Here is a 19,539-nt window from a genome sequence, read left to right on the forward strand (position 1 = left end):
TGCCTACAGAATATCTCGGCGTTCCTCAGAAGATGAAACAGAAGCCAATGATATCCTCCGGCGTTCTCATGACCGTACTTTGCACGCAGGATAACTCGCTGCTTTTTTTGGTCCGCTGCATTGCCAGATTCTGGGGTGTGCCCCACGTTCAGTGTCCTCGTGGACACAATGCTCCGGCCGTCTCGTACGCAAGCCTGCCTTTGGTTTCCAAGTCGTTCCCTTCGGCAAGATCTCAGTAGTGGTGTCGCGGTATCTGCTGACCCTGTGATGAGTATATCTTTCTAGGACGCGCTCAGCATTCGCCCCCACTCCCACCTCCCACGCGCGCGTCCACACATTTCTACTTTTCCCGAGTTGCTCTCTGGTACGACCGATCCACGACAATCGCGCTCGTACTCTCCACTCCGAACATTAGCCAGAGAAAAGGTGCGTGACAGGGTCCACAGTTAGACGTTCATCAGTCTGCTGGAGTTGCTGTTGACATTCACCGGTTGCTCTAGACATGCCGATCCCTCAGCTCGTGCCATCGAAGGGTGAATCTTATGACCCCGCCGAGAGACCGCCCCCGTTTGGATACGCCCTCAAGAAGTACATCCCGCTCGATCAAGACTATGTGAATCTGAACCCTGGTGAGTCTCTATGTAGACTCCAGAGTCACCTGTCCGCTGATTGCGGCCTTGTTCTAGGGTCGTGGGGGACGGTGCCCCTTCCGGTGCTCTTCGCGGCGACGCGTCTAGGATACGAGATAGAGAGGAACCCCGACAAGATGTACCGGCAACTGTTCCACCCGTTGATCGTGAAGGCCAGGTGTGTCATGTCCAGAGGAACTTCCTGACCGTACCCTGATGTTCGTGTCGTTTGAGGGAAAGCATTGCGAACCTCGTAGGCGCGGACAGGGATGAGATCGTCTTCGCTCCTAACGCTACCCTCGCCCTTAACACTGTCCTACGGAACTTCGAGTGGCGCCAGGGCGACCTCATTGTCGGCGGTGCGTGTGGCTACTATGCGGTATCACTTTGCCATTCGCTGACGCATTTAACAGCCACTACGCTATACGGTGGCGTTGCCAACACTATCCGCTACCTCGCCGACCGCTCCGAACACCCACACCCCGAGCTATGCCTCATCGAATACACCTTCCCGCTCACGCATGCGGAGATCATCGCACTTTTTCGCTCGAAGCTCCGCGAGTTCAAGGCGCAACACACCGCCTCTGGGACGCGGTTCACCGACGTTCCGCCGCTGTCCCCAGGGTACACGGAGGATGTAGGGGAGAGGAAGAACAAAATCGTCGTCGTTCTGGACGCGATCACCGCAGCGCCCGCGGCGCTCATGCCGTGGAAGGAGATGGTACGTATCTGCAGAGAGGAGGGCGCATGGGCGGTCGTCGATGCGGCACACAGTATCGGACAAGAGGTTCGTGGTCGCGTTCGCACCGTTTCTCGTTTGTCCTGACGTCCCGACCCCCTATTCACCGATAGCCGGACATTAACCTCAGCGCAGCGAAGCCGGACTTCTGGGTCACGGACTGCCATAAATGGCTGTACGCCAAACGGGCTTGCGCGGTACTCTATGTGCCCATGCGGTGGGTCTACGACACCGCTTTTCGAAGCTGCCGAGTCGCCGGCGGTGCTGACTCTACGCTTTGCGGCGCAGCAACCAACACATCATCAAGTCCTCTATCCCGACATCGCACGAGTACGTGCCCGCTGGGAGCGCAGCGGCGCGGGAGAAGGGCACGAACTTCGTGATGCAGCACGGATGTACGATACCTCATACCGCGCACCTTCATACTCAGCGCTCAGGACTAACACTGTCTACGTATAGGGACCGGCACCCCGGACCATACGGCCTACGCCTCCGTACCCGATGGTGAGCACTGGCTTCGGACCGATGTGAAAGCCTTGACTTATGTTCTTCCTCAGCGCTAGCCTTCCGCGAGTGGCTCGGCGGCGAGAAGGCCATCAACAACTATTGCCATCAACTCGCGCTGGACGGCGGAGAGAGGCTCGCTCGGGCTTTGGGCACCCGTGTCTTGGACCAGACCGGGGAGCTTACGCTGAACATGGTGGGCCCGAAAGCCCGTTTTCTCGCCACTCGCTCGCCACTAACATCGCGAGGTGGCGTCTAGACAAACGTGCGCCTTCCTCTCCCTATCGAGAAGATCCGTGGGGAGATATACACGCCGGAGACGATCGCACGTATCAATGTGTACATGCGCGACAAGCTCCTGGACGAGTGGGGGACGTATGTCGTGCACTTCTTCCACGCAGGCGCGTGGTGGTGCCGCTGCAGCCCGCAAGTGTTCAACGAGGTACACTGCAATATCTCTCCCAAAACATTATCCGTGCTAACGCGCTAGCTTCGTAATAGCTCGCAGACTTCGACTACCTCGGGAACGCACTTCTCGCCGTTTGCGAGGAGATCGCGGAGGTGTTCAACTTGACCAAGTAAAGCCCAGGCCGCAGAATACCCTGGGCTGGTGGCCAGGGCAACGCCTTGTGTGTATGAGTACTGCGAGCTGAACGAGGCACATCCGCGTGCCGTCAACGTTTTCTATTCTTGCTTCTTGATCCCGATGTATAGTATACGCTTCAGCAGCTCACGCCTCGACCTCCTCTGTACAGTAGTATATATATGTCCCTTGTCCTCAGTTCCCGGGTTTCTCATGTAGCCGTCTCGCTCTCTGCCATATTATGTATCGCAGCTGTCTATGAATCCACCAAGGTCACCGCTAAATTAGCGGCTCGCTCGTGCAGCTTGTCTTCTTCGATGGCCTCGCGCTCAGCCCACGCATTTGCGATCTATCTTGCTCGTTAGCAGCCGGACACGCACACCCAGTATTCCAGCACCACGACTCACGTTATACCCGTAGATGAATCCACGGCCCTCCGCCTGCTGCCAATTGCGCTCCGTTGTCTCCGCAACATACTCGTCGTCGCCGATGTCTGGCTTCTGCGTCTTGATGTCCGCGACGTTGGACGCGAACGTGTCTAGCACACCGTACTGAATGCAGGAGCGTAAGCGCTACCAAACCGGCGTCAAGCTGCTTGCATACCAGTTCTTTGTATCGCGGCGCCCGGACAGTGTCGAACAACTCTAAGGCGTAGTTGAGGTTCTGGCTGCGTCTGCGGGAGAAGTCGATAGCGTGCTTGAGCGCGTACGCGTCCTCGAACGCGAATGCCGCGCCGGAGCCTGCACTATGTTAGCAACAACTCGGCCATTTCGTACCCTCTACCGCGTACCGAAAGCGCCAGAAAGTGCTGCGGAGAAGGGTCAGTCTATGTGCAATGTGGAGTAGGTACATGCCCGACTCACGATGTGACGCGTCCCCGATCAATACGATACGTCCATTGTGGGTGACCGAGGCCAGTCGCGGGCCGCCGAACATGGCGAACTCGAGCCACTCGTCGGGTGCGTCGATGACCTTGCGCAGCAGTGGACAGTAGCTCTAGACCCACATAATCGTGAGCTCCGTACGCTAGCTTGACATTAACGGATGAGAAAAAAAGGTACCTGGTAATGCGGGACGACCTGCTCCCGTGGGACGGTCTGCCCCCAACTGACCTTGTTACCGTGCTCCTCCGACTCGACCGCGCGGGTCGCAATCTCGAACAGGCCGTTGTCGAGCACGTTTGTATAGATGTGCGTGTCGCGCGTGTGCCAGAAGCACGACGCGTGCGGGAGGTCCGGGAGCAGGTGCGCGACCTGTTCTTGATGAATGAGGACGCGGTAGGCGACCCGGCCCGTGTATGTGAGTTTGTGTTCTGGGAACGCGTATTGACGGACGACCTGTGCTCAGTCAGTAACTAGCACTGTCAGGACGATGAGACCGTGCTCACTGAGCGAATGCCGTCGGCGCCCACAATTAGGTCAAAGGGTCCGGCTGTTGTTCCATCCGCGAACTCGAGGGATACTCCGTCGGCACTTTCCCGGATATCAACGAGCTTTTTGGACAATTGGACGAGGCCGGGAGGTATTTGGCTGAGAAGCGCGTTCTGGAGTTTGTACCGCTCAATTCGGACCGCAGGCGGTTTGTCCGGATCACCTGAAGAGACGTCAGCTGATGGCGTGGTACCATTGGGTAGCGAAAGAGATACCACTATGGTGGCGTTGAGCTAGCAGCTCTCCGGTCCTCCCGTTTCTGTTATAGCGTTAGCATATGCAACTCTCGAAGGAGCTCGAAGGATACTCACCGGTGCTCTACTAGAAGCTTTCCCTGCACACCTCGCTGCACGAACTGCTCGAGCTTGTGCGCCGCGCCAAGGTCCTGAAGAAGCCTCCAAGTGTTCTCGTTCAAACTGATGCCCTGAAGTACGCATGCCAAGTCAGATCACAGTCGCCGATCTCGCGTCCTTACACACTCACTGCGCCAACTTCGCGGAGCTCACGCGCCTGATCAAACACACTCAACTCAACGTCCTTGAGCCTCGATAGCTGGATCGTCGCAGCGAGACCGCCCGGGCCGGCGCCTACAATCGCGACGCGCAAGGGTTTGGGCGAGAGGGTGATGGTCATGCTGGCAGAAGTACGAGGGTCGGCGAAGGGTGTACGATATGCTCATGCATAGGATAGAGCTGCTTTATCGACCCTGGACGCGTACAGGCTAGACATGGCGCTGATGAAGCGCACGGTCGACGCCATATCGCGTTACATGGCGTCATAGACCGGTACCTAAGTATGGTACTGTTCAGCAGTCAGACAGGCGAACTTGAACTTTGTTTGAGCTGGACTTGCCTCTTGCTTCCAAGCATTCATTTGGTGTGCAATCGACGGATGGTCGTAGCAGGTTGTGGTAGTTCAAAACGAGACGCGCCGGAAATACCCGGCCACATAACAGTGCTAAGCGCCCTCCATTCACACTTCAGAGCCATGAAAGATTTGAGCTTCACTTCCAACTTGCCGACACATTTACCTCGCGCGCGGGTAGATAGCAATAATACGCATGCGATGCATTAAAGTATAGAAAGCAAGAACAGCGGCTCCGCGCACTGCAAGAGCCGCATACAGGACGATCCATCCTCCTACACACATCCACCTCCGAGTCTCCGAGCCGGAGTCCATGGTGATAGTACGTAGCGATAGCTAGGAGAGCGGTAACGACGACGGTCTACTAGAGTCCATCGGAAACAGAGCACAAGAGCGTCCATGAGCTTCACGCTCAGAGCACGAGGCCCGCGCCCGCGAGCACGCCGACAATAGCGACGCCCGCCGCAGCCGCCGCCGAGCCAAGCTCAAGGGGACGGACCGCGCCCGCCGCGTTCGGGCTGCCCGACGCAGAACTGCTGCTGCCGCTCGCGCCAGCGCTCGTCGCGGAACTCCCGCTAGAGCCCGAAGGAGCAGCAGGGATCGAGAACGACGCGGTCGAGCTGGGCAGGGGCAGCGCCGCGGAGGAGCCGCTCACACCGGGCACTGACGCGGTAGCGGTGCCAGAGACGGGGTCCGTGCCGATGGTGGCGGAGCCCGCGGGGTCGGAGGCGAGCGTGTCGGTGCCGGAGACGGGGGCGGTTGCAGTCCCAGTCGCGAGCGGGTCCGACACGGTGCCCACAGCGGTGCCAGTCACAGCAGTTGAGGCGAGGGTGTCGGTCGGGACGGCGCTGTCGGTCGCGAGCACGGTGTCTAGAGGACATTAGTATGAAAGCAAGTCGGAGAGAAAGGAGACAAACGTACCAGTGGAGGCGCCAGCATCCGTAGTCGCAGTGTCTACTTGGGGGAGGGCGAAGACACTCGTGGTGGCGAGGACGAGAGAGAGAGCGACGAGCTTCATGTTGGCGAACATTTTGGTATGAGACGGGTACGGGTCGCGGTTTAAGGAGTGCGAAGTGGACGGTGAGGGAGGGTGTGGATGCGTAAGGGGGAAGGACGTTGTATGTAGCTCGCCGTTTTCGGACGGCGTGCATATATACGCGGCTTGACAGGCGGCCGCAGCGCATGAGCAGCAACGGGGTGACTTCGCGTAGTGGGGACGAAGACACACGAGCGCCACGCAACGGCGAGGAACACCGGTCGGGCAGCGCCCTTGAGCAGATTTGGGCACCAGAAACGCAGACCGTGTGCGCGGAGGGTGTTCCGAAGCTGGGACGAGTGGAGTCGCTTCGTTGCGTGAGCGATGGGTGGAGCGGTGCGGTGCGCGCAGCAGACCCCCAGAGTTGCGGCCGGAGGCCTAGATGGGCGTCAGTTGGCACTCGCGCGCAACTCACCATCTTCGCGTTCACAGGTGTGCTGTGATGCACTCCAACGCCAGCAGGAAGACGAGCGGTTCCGGGGAGAATTGGGGGCACCAAACGTCACTGCACAGCTCACGCGGGCGGTGATGCCCAACGGGCGTGATTCTGTGTCGTAAACGGGACCTGAGGTGATCATGAGATGTGAGATGTTCTCACCTACTTTGAGTATGTCTCGTTCGTGAGGCTGCAGCGCGCAATGTTGTCGACGACTTTGCCAGACCTGAGACCGGAAACTCGGAAAACTCGGAAACGACGTCGACATAGCAGGAAGAGGAGAGTTGTGGGCGCCTGTTCGCAAGCGCGCAAGGCGCCGAAGGTCGAGACTAATCTTATCAGATTAGACTGCCGGAATATTCCGAGTACGCCCGTTGTTGATCTCGGCAAGAAATCCATCTGGAATTAATTGCAGGAATCCGCTCTCACCAGGACTCTCATTTTAGTTGTGGCGTCATCGCTGCGGTAAGCATGCATATTGCTCTTTCCGTACCGCAGGGCGATATTAAATCACAACATGGACCCACAGGTGTAACTCAGAGGCTTTTGACCGTGAGTTTCAAAATCATATGCAACCGTCCTCCACCGTGTCATGTCCACTCGATTCCCGCTTTGTTTGCACAGGCAATACGCCTGAGCTTGCATGCTCACTACATATCGTAGCTCTACGCCCAACGCGGGCGAGGAGTTTGGAGTGTAGCTGGGTCGCCTGGTTGCGCAGAGCGGCTAGTTTCCTTGATCGCGTCGTGTGTCATATATTGGCACACATCACCAGGCATTCTTTTGTCTATATACTAGATCTGTGAGAGTGACTCTCACTGAGACCAACGATTCTCATTGAGAGTGGGTGGTAACAGTGAGAGTCACTGAGTCAAGAACCAATGTGGTCAGATCGTGCGACACGTCATATTGCCGCGTTCACGATGTGTTGCGCTGCGCTCGTCGAGTGCGAAGACTGGGTGCTCTGCATCACAGAAAAGTAGCTCTGGGCATGCCTGCAGACGTACCTCGGGCTTGTCGCGCGCAATATCCAGCACATGTGGCGCGCGTTGACCGCAGGAACCGATGACTGCCGCCCTGACATGACCGTTGGGCCACATACACCGCATCCAGATTGCCAGTGTCTTCGTTGACTCATATCAAGCCCACACGTTGAGTCCGATTGCATGAAACACTCCAGAAGATGAGTCACACGAGTGTCCCTGTGATGTGTAGCTTACAGCGGTACACTCCGATATGCCAGAGGTATTGTTTCGAGTGGGAGTCGTTTGTCTCCATCAGAGGCACTCTCGCTGCTCTGTTCGTCACTCCATTTTTGTCCGCTCTGCAAGAGAAGGGTCCCCTCACCAGCAGTTGCGTGCGAACCGCCGCTCATAACAATTGCGTATTATCTAGATGCAACCCTCCTCGTCCACATCTACTTCGTCGAACGGCAGTCCCGCCATCAGTCTTCCTTACGAGCTGCTCCTCCAGATCTTCCTAGACGCCGTACCATGTCTACACGAGTATGACCCTTCTGTATCCCAAGGATTTCGATCTTCATGGCTCAGCAAATCCCTCCGAACCAAGAAGGCACTCCCGCTTGTCTGCCGTGCCTGGAACGCCCCCGCTACAGATATTCTCTATTCCGACATCGTCCTCCGCCGCATGGGCCAGATTCCTGCACTGGCGGAAGCTCTGCGTGTAAGCTCACCAACTCACGAGTTTGTCGTATTCCCCATCCTGTCAAGTCTTCGTTGGGTGCTGACTCTTGACCGTTCAGCACATCAGCAACGCACGCAGATGCTAGCAATGCCGATTCGGCACCTGGAAGAGACCTAGCGGCACTCATCAGGCGTATCCGCATGGACACGCTTATGCTGCCCGACAAATATGCAGCCGTCGTCATGAACGACCTCGCATACATCCTCACGCGTGCCACACGACTGGCCGCCTTCGAATTTCACCCGGGGTCGACTTACTCCCTTCGCTGCGCCGTCGTCGAGTACGACCCGGATACCGCAATGGAGTTTTCCCCCGGCTGGATATTCCGGTGCTCCCATGTTCACCCTGCCTGCTTGCAAACCCCCACAACCAACCCCGTTGCGGACGCATTCTATGCGCATCTTGCGTCTAGCATGCGCGAGCTTGATCTGATGTCGAGCGAAGCTATCCACACGATTTGGGGATGCAGCGGGGCATTGATGCATATCCACGACATCCTACGCGCCTCTGCGAGCACACTAGTATCCCTCAAGCTCGGTGGACTCGTGATCGACGACCGCTTTCGCGGACTCGACGCGCTCTACGCGGCCCCGCTCATCCTTCCTGTGCTCGAGGAGCTCTACCTCCGCCACGAAGACAGCACGCTCATGGACTATGTGTGTCGCGCCTGGGTCCTCCCCCGCCTCACGCGCTTCACCCTTCTGCTCTGCCCGCCCGCGTGGCCACACGCCCTCCTCGCCGCGCACGGCCAACATCTCCGGTACCTGCACCTCTACCCCGGCAGACTTGTCGAGCCCGGAAAACTCGTCAGCTACGAGCTCGCGTCCTCCAAGCTCGCGCAGCAGTGCCCCGAGCTGCAGCACCTCATCCTGCCCTCGCGCCCCGCCGTCCCGATGGCGCTGCGCCACCCCGCGCTGCGCCACATCGACTTTTGGAGCGAAACCATAACAGGCCGCAAGCTGGAGGGCATCGCCATCGGGCGCCTCCCGCTCCCCTACAACATCGCAGACGTCCTGCACGCGGCGGTGCTCGACCGCGAGCGGACTGTGCTCCCCGCGCTCCGCACCGTGCGCGTTCTGCTCCTGAGCAACCCGCAGCGCGGGTTCATGGCCGTGCACGTGCCTGCACTCCGACACGCGGACTGGCCGCTGGTGTGCCACCCAGACGCGCTCGTCGGGCCCATGGCGGAGGATGGCAGGCGGCTCGAGGTGTTTGCGGGCGCGTGGGCGGTGCAGACGCCATGGGGCGTGCTCTCGCTCTGCCACCCGCTGTTTCACCAGAGTCGGGCGTGGCCTCCGAATGAGCAGGAGGATGATCTGCCGGACGGCGTGGGGGTGGACGACGGAATGTTGCGCGCGGTGTTGGACGAGCAGGATTTGGAGTTTAGTCCGGAGAATATTGACGCGAACTACGTTGCGCCAGCGGAAGACGAAGATTCCGATTATGTTTCCGACGAGGGATGCACAGAGGAAGATTCGGATAGCGACGGGGAGAGGGATGAGGACCGTGACCGTGCGGAGCTGCTGGCGGGTTTCCGGAGGGGGCAGGTCGTGAGTACACCCTTGGAGTCTGATCAGTGAGTGACTGGACTACTCGTTGGAGAACGCTCTGACCTCCTTTCGGCGCACTTAGGGAGGACTCGGACGAAGAGCTGTAATAGTTGTCATGGGAGAAAGGGAGCTGAATAGAACCGGCCTGAGTGGTCATACGACGTAAGCCCTATCCGTATATTCGTTATAACAGCCAAACGTTCTGCAGGGTAGGCTTCGAGAATTTACATATCCAAAGATGTACCTTACAAATGCAATCCGAGGCGCTTTCGCGACCTGACATCGCTAGTCGTCCTCGCATGACGGAGTACCTACTTCTTTCCCCGCTTTTTTCACTCACTTCTCGGTTTCTAATCATCTGTACAGATTCCAGTTGTCAGTATCGCGCCCATTGGATGCGACAAGATAGAAACAAAAACTTACTCGTCGAATTCCGATAACACTCCTGCTTGCAAGCCTCTCCGGAACGCTTCCAGTACCATATCGCGATCGATTTGCGGGGCACGGTCTGTGAGGTCATCGCGGACCTGGAGTTCCGTGAGCTCCGCGTCGTCCCACTCCTCCAACTCAGAGTCTGACTCTGATTCGGACTCTTCTTCCTGCAGGACGTAGTCCGCGTCTGCCGCAGCCTCGCTGTACGCGATCCCCTGCTCTTCCAACACTGCCCGCAGCGCAGCGCGGGCCGGTTGGACACCGCCCAGAAAATCCTCCTCGCCTGTTCCCTCGCTGAGCTCGCCACCCAGAGGACCATCGTCATCGTCATCCTCGCCCATGTTGGCCAGGACCGCGCTCATCCTCCCTCCGAACAGCGGGTTGTCCAGCGCGAGGACGCCCCAGTCCATCTGCACGACCCACGCGCTCGAAACCAAGTGGCAGCGCACCTGCAGCTCCTCCGCGCCATCTTCCAGCTCGGGCGCTGCCTCCGGGTCACACACGGTTGGCCACTCGGCGTGCGTCTGAGCGGGGTTGGGCTGCCCAGCGAGAAGCAGGCGCACGCCGCGCAGTGCAGGGAGGGCGCATCCGCTTTTGTTGAGGACGACCGCACGCAGGGCCGCACTGGGATCCAACGGGTGTGGGGTAGCGTCCTCACCACCGTCGACGGGAGTGATGAGACGGTCCATCGTCGCGCTCCATACGTCGAGGTAGTGCAAGCACGGGTGGCGGAGCGGAAGGGGCTCCCAGGGTAGCGCGGGGAGGACGAAGTGCCGGAGTTCGGCACATTGCTCTGCGAGCTTGGTGGGTGCGCAGAGCGCCATAAGATCATCGCCGGAGTGCTCTATGATGTCGGGGAAGAGGTGAAGGTACAGGAGCCGCCGCCCGTGCACCGTGAGCAGGCTGTCTGGCCATGCTGGCCGACAGCGCAGCAGGGTGAGCCGCGTGAGACGAGGCAGAACCCATGCCCTGCACACGTACTCTGTGAAGGCATCATCTCCGGGGCACATATACAGCTCCTGGAGAGCGGGAAAGACAAGCGGTGCGGCGTACAGCTCGTCAAGCGTGCCAAACCGGTCCACGCGAAGTATACCGAGCTTGAGTGAGACGAGTGTGGTTGCTGTAGAGCGGAGGATGTCATGGATGTGGATGATAATCTCGCTGCACTCCCAGGCGAGGTTCATGTAGCCTGAAGATATCAAGTTGAGCTCGCGGATGCCCGAACGGAGCCGCGCCTGGAAAGCGTCTGCGACTGGGTTCGGAGGAGCGGGCTGATCGCCGCGATCGACGTGCGTGCACCGAAACATCCATCCCGGGTTGAACTCGGCGAGAAAGTTCCCGGCGCGCTGCTCGGTGTCGTCGTGGATGCGGTATGCGCCGTTTGGGTGGAACTCGAAGGCCGCGAGGCGTGTAGACCGATTGAGGACGTACGCGAGGTCGGTTTGGACGGCTACGGAGCACGAGGAGATGACGACCAAGTTGTCCATACGGATGCGTTTGATGAGCATCGCGAGGTCTCTCTCAGCGGAAGTGTGCCCGTCCTGAGTCTCGGAGACAGTAGGGGCGGTCCTGTGCGGAACACGAGCGTCAGAAAGAAGTCGACCGCTAGCAGATGCGGTGGACGCAAAACGCGTACGTACGTGCGCAGTGTCTCTGCGAGCGCGACAATTTGCCCCATGCGCCGAAGGACAACGTCGGTATATAGAACTTCGGTAGCGGGTGCGTGCCACGCCCGGCATACCAGTGGAAGCGACTTCTTCGTCCGCAGACATCTGAGCAGCCAAGACGAGTTGGGCCCCTGGACTATGGAAGGATCGCACTCGTGTGGCTGCGGTATGCTGTTGGTAAAAATTTCGAGCAGGATCTCGTGCGGTAAAAACGTAGCAGGACTACGCGATGGCATAATCTTCACAGATGCGGTCAGCGAGTGGAGAATTTCGGTAATGAGGTTTTGCACTGTACTTGTTCTTCCATATCTTTTGCTGATTAACGTGTCAGGATCCGCAAAAAGTGGGCTCTAGGATGTAACAGAGACGATGACGATGACGGCGATGAAGGTGTGGATGAAGGGGCTGACGCTGGCGGAGAGATGGCTCGTTGAACGCGGGCAATTATAGTTTACTGAAGATGACGCGTTGCGATGCAGTGCCTTGGAGACTTTAATCAGGGACCGGTCAAAAGCGGGACAAAAACGCACACGGCCTAGCAGAAGAGGCTGAAAAGCGTGTCTGCAGTGGATTCTTACTCCTCCGGCCTAAGGCACTGACCGGTGACCTCGTGGCTCGTGCCTGGCGCGCTAAGACGTGCCTCAAGCTAGTAGGAGAGTCGTCAACTTTGCCAACAGGTTGTACATACGGATCCCACGTCTCGAAGGAGAAGACTACCTGCGCAGAACATCAGTGCTGCGCTCGTCGAACGATATGAGCCAGAAGCCCGTGAATCTTACTCGTCGAATACTGGCTGCACTCCTGGCTCATCGCCTATGTGAAGTTCTGGGCCTTCCGTCGAGGAACCCGTGTCATCCCACTCTCCAGAGTCCGAGTCTGATTCAGACTCTTCTTCTAGCGGGACATAATTCGCGTCCGCCGCAGTGTCGCTGTACGCGAGCCCTTGCTCTTCCAACAGCGCCCGGAGCGCGTCTCGGCCTGGCTGGAGACCATCCAGCAGATCCTCCTCATCCGTGCCCTCGTCCAGTTCTCCGTCCAGCGACCCGTCTTCGTCGCCCGGGTTCGAGCCAAAGCCCATATTCGCCAGGACCGCGCTCCTCCTGCCCCTGAAGAACGGATTGTCGAGGGAGAGCACGCCCCACGCCGTCTGCACGACCCACGCGCTCGAAAACACGTGGTAGCGCATCGGTACTGGCCCTGCCGCACTGTTCTCCCGTAGGAGGGCTTCCGGGTGGCATACCAACGGCCATTCGCGATGCGTGTTTGAGGTTGCGAGGTGCGCTGCGAGGAGCACGCGCACGCCGCGGAGGGCGGGGAGCGTGCACTGGCTTTCGTCAAGCACGGCCGCACGCACGGCTGCGCCGGGATCCTTGGGGGCACCGTGAGTAGGGGAGGCCAGGATCCGTTCCAAACTCTGGCTCCATACATCGAGGTAGCGCAAAGACGGGTGTCGGAGTTGGAGCGGTTCCCGAAGCAGGGCTGGGAGGACGAGGTGTAGGAGCTGGGGACAGCGCACTATGAGTGTGGCGGGTTGCAGCGCGCGAATTGCGGTTGTGGTATGCCTGGGAGTGTCTATCGTGGTAGGAAAGACGTGCAGATACTGTAGTCGCTGACCGTGCGCCGCAAGCAAATTGTCTGGCCACACCATCCGGCAGCGCACCATGGTAAGGCGCGTGAGACGGGGCAGCACCCAGCCTCTAGAAACGTACTCGGAAAACAGGAGGCTCCCCGGGCATATGTGAAGCTCCTCGAGCACAGGGAAGACCAGCGGCACGGCGCACAGATTGTTAACGGTTTCCTCCCGAACGACATCGAGCGCGCCGAGCTTGAGTACGACCAGCGTGCTTGCAGCAGAGCGGAGGACGTGGTGGATACGAACGGCCGTCTCGTCGCATTCCCAGTCGAGGAAAACGGTTTGTGTCGACATCAAGTCTAGCTCGCGAATGCCCGATCGAAGGCGAGTGCGGAAGGCATCCACAACTGGATCGGGAGGTACGTGCTGGCTGCAGAGATCAACATGGGTACGCCCGAACATCCATCCAGGGCTGACCTCGTCTAGAATGTTGGTGTCGTCGTGGATGCGAAATGCTGGATGCGGCTGAAAATCAAAGGCCACGAGCCGCGTACACCGAGCGAAGACGTACGCGAGGCCGTCCGGTATGGCGTCGGGGCATGGGGAAATGACGATCAAACTGTCGATTCGGATGCGTTTGATCAGCGTCGCTAAGTCTCTTTCAGAGGGCGGGCCCACTTCCTGAGTGGTACAAATATCAGAGGCCATCCTATGCCAGGGTAGGGCGTTGCAATTAGTATGCTCAACGAGCGCGATCCATGCGGAAGGGGGGGGAGGGGCATACCAGCCTAACGTTTCTGCAAGCGCGACGATCTGTCCCACGCGCCGAAAGACGATGTCGGAGTACAGGACCTCTGTAGCGGGAGGATTCCACGCGCGACACACGAGCGGAAGCGACTTCTTCGTACGTAGGCATTGGCGCAGCCAAGACGAGTTGGATCCCTGGATTATCGAAGGATCGTACTCGTGTGGCGGCGGGGTGCTTTTCGAGAAGATCTCTAAGAGGATCTCGTGCGGTAAAGCAGCAGCGCTAAAGAACGTCGACGGCGCGCCCTTCACAACCGCGGTCAGCCAACGCAGGGAACTAAGAAGTATATCTTGTTCTACACCTGCATTTGCATATGCGCAAATAAGTGGCGCGCTGAACGCCGGGAGTATAATCCTGCGCAGAGTGAGAGCCCGTATGAGTAAAGGAGCCCACTTTTGCCACGTGGCGGTGTGTGTTGATGCGGCTAGGCCCACCTGACTGTACTGCGTGTGATACACTTCAGTATGAGAGACGGGAGGTGTATGAAACGGACCTTTGTGGTCTCGTTTCCTCTTGTGGTGGGAAGAGAGAGCGTGTCGATATTTGCGACTACGCGAGCAGCCAGTGCCGGGGGAAGCGCCCGGCGCGGTGGGCCGCCGCCCGCCTCCCGGCACGGGAGTTGCAACGTCAAAGTACGCTCTTTGGTTTTTCTGGGTAGAACTGGTACACCGCCGTTGAATAGTCCAAAGCTACACAAGCACATTCATAACATGACGGCGCGCGAAACGCATGGCACCCGGTCTTACTGAGTTACTCTCGACCGTCCGCTATCTCATTAGTGCGCCTCAGCACCCTCGCGAGACCCACGAGCCTCCTCAGGCTCCAGACGGCGTTCGTACGGCGGTGGCTCCCCCCGGTCCTCCAACTCTTCCTCTTCAACCTCCATCAACACCGTCACAAAGCGCGGCGTCCGTAGCGCACTGGTGCGCCGAGCGGAGGCGAGCGGCGAAGAGTCGGAAGGTACCAGCGCTGACGGGGCAGGTAGACCCGGGGGAAGCGGTCTAGGGTCCACATCGCGCGATTCTCCCAGCCCGTGGCTATCCCGGCGCGCAGGTGTCTTCTCGATGTCCCCCTGGTCCACGTCCGGACGTGTCCGTGGAGGAGAACCCGCGCTGCCGCCAACGGCGGCCCTAGTCGACGCCATAGAGTCGTACCAAGAGGAGCTCTCCCTCTGTGCTGACGGCGCCATGTCGGCCTGGTGGGAGCTCAAGCCACTGGGTGCTGACAGGGGGCGTGTTTGCTCGTGCGATGCGTATGGAGGAGTTTGAGGGGCCTCAGTGCTTGGCGACAGAAGGACTGTACCGCAGATGTGGATTGTGGAGATCGGGCGGTCCAACGGGGTGGGTGTGGCGGTGGACGGCGGGCGGCCCTCCGCGATGGTTTCGAACTCTTCACGCGTAGAGGCACGAAGATGGTTGTCCGTCCGTGTCGAAGCGGCACTGTCGTTTCCAGTGGCATTTGGGACGACGTGGCTGGCGACGCGTTGTCGACGTTGGCGACGGCGTAGACAGAAGAGCGCAAAGATGGCGGCGAGGATGCCTACCCCTAGGCATACTGCTAAGGCTACCGAAGCTTTTGATGACAAGCTATGTGAGCCCGAGTCGTTCTCAGTGGGAGGCGGGGTCGTAGAGCCGGAGGGACGCATAGTACCGACGTCAGGCATTCCACTAGACGCAGACGAGGAGGCATCCGATGGTGTTTGGTAGGTCGTTGGGAGGGATTGTAGCATTACGGACGCGGAGACGGAGGTAGCAGGATATGGAGTTGCAAACGAGCTGTTCTGGGCTGAGAGGACTGGGACGGGCACCGTGGACGTGTTATCGTCCCATGCCGTACTCGGTTGCGGCTCCGGAGGACATACGACGTAGGCAGAGACATCGGTGTTCGTCGTGTAGACAGACGCAATTGGCTGCGGAGAGGTGGTGCTCTGCGTAAGAGCAGTAGAAGACGGCACAGTTATTGTCGTCGTGCGCAGGGTTGGAGACGAGACCATCGTCAGGGTGTCGGAAGAAGCGTGGGCTGCAACAGGAACGATTCATCAGTAAATGGCGGAGACAAGACGTGCATTGCAGGGCCGCGAGAGCTGAAACCAAAACATAAGACTTACTAGTCGTACTGCCACCATTGCAATCCTGCGACAGCTGCGATGAATCCGACTCGGGGCATCGAACTTGCATGCAAAAGAACGCATTCTGTCGTGCGAGGGGATCGTGACATACACACTGAACTATGGTGGTGCTATTGAAAGACGGACATGAGTCAGGTTAAGGTTATCGAGACGAGACAAGGAGAAATGCCTCTGATCGCAGGGTACGTACTCGGAGCACTGAAGATCCGCGCATGCGTTTCCCAGACAATCCGTTCCACAGCTCGTAAAGTCGTCCAGGCTGCCGTCGACTGTTCTTCTCCGGGACCCGATGTCGTAGACCGCATGCAGAACACCTGACGGGCTTGTGGCGGACATGGTGCCGGTCGCAATGGAATAGCTCGAAACTCCTGGCACTCAAGGGGATCATTCGAGTCGGGAATGAAGGGCTACCGATCGTCCTCATAAACTCCAGGTCAAGCTGTCTTATAGAGGGATCAGTACGATGGAAGCACCAGCGATGGGGACGACGGCTTACTACGATTATCTAGCAGCATCAGTGTCATAGCTAGACAGCTTGAAGTGAACGGTGGGCTCATGTCGTCTTGTAAGTCTTCAGCTTACGCACTAGCACCACCGGTTGAGCTTCTGCGCGCCAGAAATTCATGCGGTGTTCATGGAAACACGGCCCTTAAGTCTCCTGCATCTGCCACCGGAACCGAAGAAGATAAGTTTCCGCAGCGTTCGCGGATGAGGCCTAACACATGCGTGAGCCGTGGATCTCGACGGTCCCGCTGCAGCTTCCATTGAGGCCTACTCGCAGTCGCTCGCTATGCGTTTCCTTCGAGGATGCACTGCGAACCGCGTATGTTCCCCCGAGGCTGTGTGCGACCTCCGAAAACACCGAGTTCATCGAGTAATGGATACGCGCGCTGCGCGATGGGACCTCTCTGGCGGCAACATCTTTAGTTTAGGCAGAGTGTCAACGTTGCCACGATACCTACGGTGAGGGGAAGGCTGAGATATCGCAGCAGTGACTATGCCGGGGCCCGGAAGGAGTTGTCTTCTGCTGCACGCGTGACACTGGGTTCAAGTAACATGCAAATATTAGCGGCTTCCATGACATGTGTAGAATTGTCAAACGTACGCGGGTGGGATTTTCTGAGCGTATGAAAGATATGTAGGCTTATGGCCTTAAGTAACGCGGTCTTTGGACGATGATTGAACAAGCATGGGCACATAGTTCATAATGCGGCGACCCATCGCCATCGCGCGCGAACTCGACATGCCCGTCGAGTGAGGGGAGAACTCACTATGCTTCATTTGTATCTCTTTCAAGTGCAGGCGTCGCACGCTTCTAGCTGACCAAGGTGTGTACTAGTGCTGGAGAGATAGCTAGGTGCTAGACGTTGGTCGTCAAAATGAAGAGGGAAGCGATTCTCGATCCGGCTGCTCTGTCCACACAAGCGCCCATGCGGGTGTAGCCGGCTTGGGGATTTCCGGGCCGCCCCGTGCATCAAGTTTCGAGTTCGACGCGTCTCCCTCTTGTTTTTCAAAGACGATATGGATGTCGTTGCGCACGGTAAGTCCAACAGGAAATTGAGCGGCACACGCTCATACATTTGTAGATTCTCCCCTCGTTGTCAGTGCTCGGTGAGCGCCAAGCACTCCCGCCGAATCCGTACACTGTCGATGTTCTCTATCGATATCTCTGGCGCTTCTGTCCTGGACTGCGTTGACCCTGCGCAGTGACTATTCCTTCGGAATACGACCGCACCTGAAGCCTGCGTACTCCTGGTGCCGCTCGCTTGGCCTCGCAGGCATTCTTCTCGATCTGGCTGTCGCACTCATGTACTGGGCCTGTCAGCTCCGCGCGGGAGAAGCTCTCTACGGTATCAAGCACATTCCAGGGCGAGCACCAAGGTATTTGGGTATGTCTTTGCTCAGGCGCCTGACGTAGCAATCTATCACATCTTTGGCTTTTCCCCGACCGGTTTCGAGCAGAACTCTCGTCGTACACATACTCGCCTGGGGCTCGCTTGCACAAATGATTGCGGGAGCTTTCTTGCGACGTCACCATACCTGCTTGAAGGGATGGCAGTCGTCACACCGACCCTGAGGACGGACAATCTACTTCTTTGTCAGACACCGGACAGTTTCTTCGCGCGTGCGCAGACAGAGCACTAGCCCAAAGTACAGGTAAACGACCGGCAGGGATAACGAACGTGGGGTATAACAGAGACCAAAACATAAGCGGAATCCGCGCCTCGCTCTCCGCTCAACACCATTACAGATACATAGCTCTCTTCTCTTAGACAGCGCTCTCAGATAATCCACGCCGCGGCGAGGAGCACTACACCTGCCCCAAGCACGCTGCACCCCGCCCGCGCGGCACCGTTCACAGTCGGGTTCAGCGCGGAGCCCGACCCGGACGCGTTGGCGTCCGCGCTCGTGACGGTGACAGTAACCTCTGTCCCAGCCGTGTCGCTCGATACCACGCGCGGGTTCGAGGTCGAAGTGGGAGAAGGCGTTGCCGCCGGGGTCGTGCTGGCCTGGACCGTCGCGGAGGTGGTCGCCGCCGCGGAAGCAGAAGGCGCGGGCTGAGCGACCAACGACGACGATGCGGCGGGCGCGGTGCCAGCAGGAGCCTGCGACGCCGAGGACGACGAGGCGAGGACGGGCGGGAGGATGCTGGGCACTGCGAGGGCGGGCGTGAGTACGCGGTCACGTGGCCGTGATGGAGCTTGACAGGGAAGGCGATGGCGATAGCCAAGGCGACGGCGGGGGCGGGAAGAAGGGGCGGGGACTCACGGGAGCCAAAGCCTGCGCAAGTGTTCTCGTAAAGCGCGAAAACACTGTTCACTTCGGTGGGGCAGGCGCGCTGGACGCACTTGTCCACGGATGCCGCCAGTACGAGTTGGGTGCAGAAACAGAGCGTGTCGGAGCTAGTGAAGGGGAGTTAGATCGGTCGGAGTCTACACAGTGGAGAAGTGGAGGACGTGAAGTCGAAGGAGATGAGGTGGACTCACAGGCTCTTGCAGCCGCCCTGCTTCAGCGCATCGTCGATGCACTTGGTAACGCACGCTGAGGTCGGAGCGGTGGCTGAAGTTGGCGCGGGGCCCGGCGCCGGGAGAAGCGAGCGTCCATTCTGAGGGCTATCGTTCGGAAGGTCCCGAGAAGCCGCTACATAGAGCATGGAGAGCAGAAAGAGCGAACAGAGGTTGAGCTTCTGTGAGAGCTGCATGTTTTACAAGGGCCCAAGAGGGGACGGCGGGACTAGGAGCGAGAGGGAGAGAGAAAGGAGCGCGGAGACGAGCGAGGCGTTGCCGCTGTCTGTACCTTCTGGGAAGATCGCGATCGAGCAGTACAAGGCGGTATATCAACGGCCATATGGACTCTGTCCGACGTAGCACGCTAGCGGCGGGCAGAGCTTGCGATGAGATCATGCCACATAGTTGCCACATGCCAAAGTCCCGCCAGCATCGAGATATGCCGTGG

At 58.7% G+C, this 19,539-nt stretch overlaps 6 protein-coding genes across 6 annotated transcripts; 2 read left to right on the forward strand and 4 right to left on the reverse strand.

Annotated features, from left to right (window-relative positions):
• Nucleotides 1-502: 502 nt before the first annotated feature.
• On the forward strand, nucleotides 503-2,454 carry TRAVEDRAFT_132677 (PLP-dependent transferase; the record flags this gene model as incomplete). Its single annotated transcript, XM_008044704.1, has 11 exons — nucleotides 503-629; nucleotides 687-807; nucleotides 864-988; nucleotides 1,043-1,233; nucleotides 1,276-1,416; nucleotides 1,482-1,585; nucleotides 1,657-1,763; nucleotides 1,828-1,872; nucleotides 1,926-2,068; nucleotides 2,132-2,314; nucleotides 2,374-2,454. The coding sequence occupies 11 exons, from the start codon at nucleotides 503-505 to the stop codon at nucleotides 2,452-2,454; spliced, it is 1,368 nt and encodes a 455-aa protein (XP_008042895.1).
• Nucleotides 2,455-2,711: 257 nt separating this feature from the next.
• On the reverse strand, nucleotides 2,712-4,518 carry TRAVEDRAFT_51597 (FAD/NAD-P-binding domain-containing protein; the record flags this gene model as incomplete). The annotated part of the gene is made up of 10 exons (XM_008044502.1): nucleotides 2,712-2,804; nucleotides 2,863-3,006; nucleotides 3,059-3,195; nucleotides 3,246-3,263; nucleotides 3,319-3,451; nucleotides 3,517-3,792; nucleotides 3,843-4,048; nucleotides 4,101-4,144; nucleotides 4,197-4,309; nucleotides 4,369-4,518. The coding sequence occupies 10 exons, from the start codon at nucleotides 4,516-4,518 to the stop codon at nucleotides 2,712-2,714; spliced, it is 1,314 nt and encodes a 437-aa protein (XP_008042693.1).
• A 406-nt stretch (nucleotides 4,519-4,924) lies between these two features.
• TRAVEDRAFT_60503 (uncharacterized protein) lies at nucleotides 4,925-6,487 on the reverse strand. Its single transcript, XM_008044705.1, has 2 exons — nucleotides 5,671-6,487; nucleotides 4,925-5,619 (listed from the first exon to the last, which is right to left on the reverse strand). Exons 1-2 carry the CDS (start codon nucleotides 5,777-5,779, stop codon nucleotides 5,162-5,164), a joined length of 567 nt encoding a protein of 188 aa, XP_008042896.1. The 5' UTR covers nucleotides 5,780-6,487; the 3' UTR covers nucleotides 4,925-5,161.
• Nucleotides 6,488-9,032: 2,545 nt separating this feature from the next.
• TRAVEDRAFT_60504 (uncharacterized protein) lies at nucleotides 9,033-9,666 on the forward strand. Its single transcript, XM_008044706.1, has 2 exons — nucleotides 9,033-9,501; nucleotides 9,558-9,666. Exons 1-2 carry the CDS (start codon nucleotides 9,107-9,109, stop codon nucleotides 9,580-9,582), a joined length of 420 nt encoding a protein of 139 aa, XP_008042897.1. The 5' UTR covers nucleotides 9,033-9,106; the 3' UTR covers nucleotides 9,583-9,666.
• Nucleotides 9,667-9,894: 228 nt separating this feature from the next.
• Nucleotides 9,895-11,810, reverse strand: TRAVEDRAFT_23135 (uncharacterized protein; the record flags this gene model as incomplete). The annotated part of the gene is made up of 2 exons (XM_008044336.1): nucleotides 9,895-11,476; nucleotides 11,548-11,810. 2 exons carry the CDS (start codon nucleotides 11,808-11,810, stop codon nucleotides 9,895-9,897), a joined length of 1,845 nt encoding a protein of 614 aa, XP_008042527.1.
• Nucleotides 11,811-18,365: 6,555 nt separating this feature from the next.
• On the reverse strand, nucleotides 18,366-19,285 carry TRAVEDRAFT_23137 (uncharacterized protein; the record flags this gene model as incomplete). The annotated part of the gene is made up of 3 exons (XM_008044337.1): nucleotides 18,366-18,739; nucleotides 18,853-18,986; nucleotides 19,071-19,285. 3 exons carry the CDS (start codon nucleotides 19,283-19,285, stop codon nucleotides 18,366-18,368), a joined length of 723 nt encoding a protein of 240 aa, XP_008042528.1.
• Nucleotides 19,286-19,539: the final 254 nt, after the last annotated feature.

This window comes from Trametes versicolor, assembly GCF_000271585.1.
Source record: "Trametes versicolor FP-101664 SS1 unplaced genomic scaffold TRAVEscaffold_11, whole genome shotgun sequence".
Taxonomy (NCBI): domain Eukaryota; kingdom Fungi; phylum Basidiomycota; class Agaricomycetes; order Polyporales; family Polyporaceae; genus Trametes; species Trametes versicolor.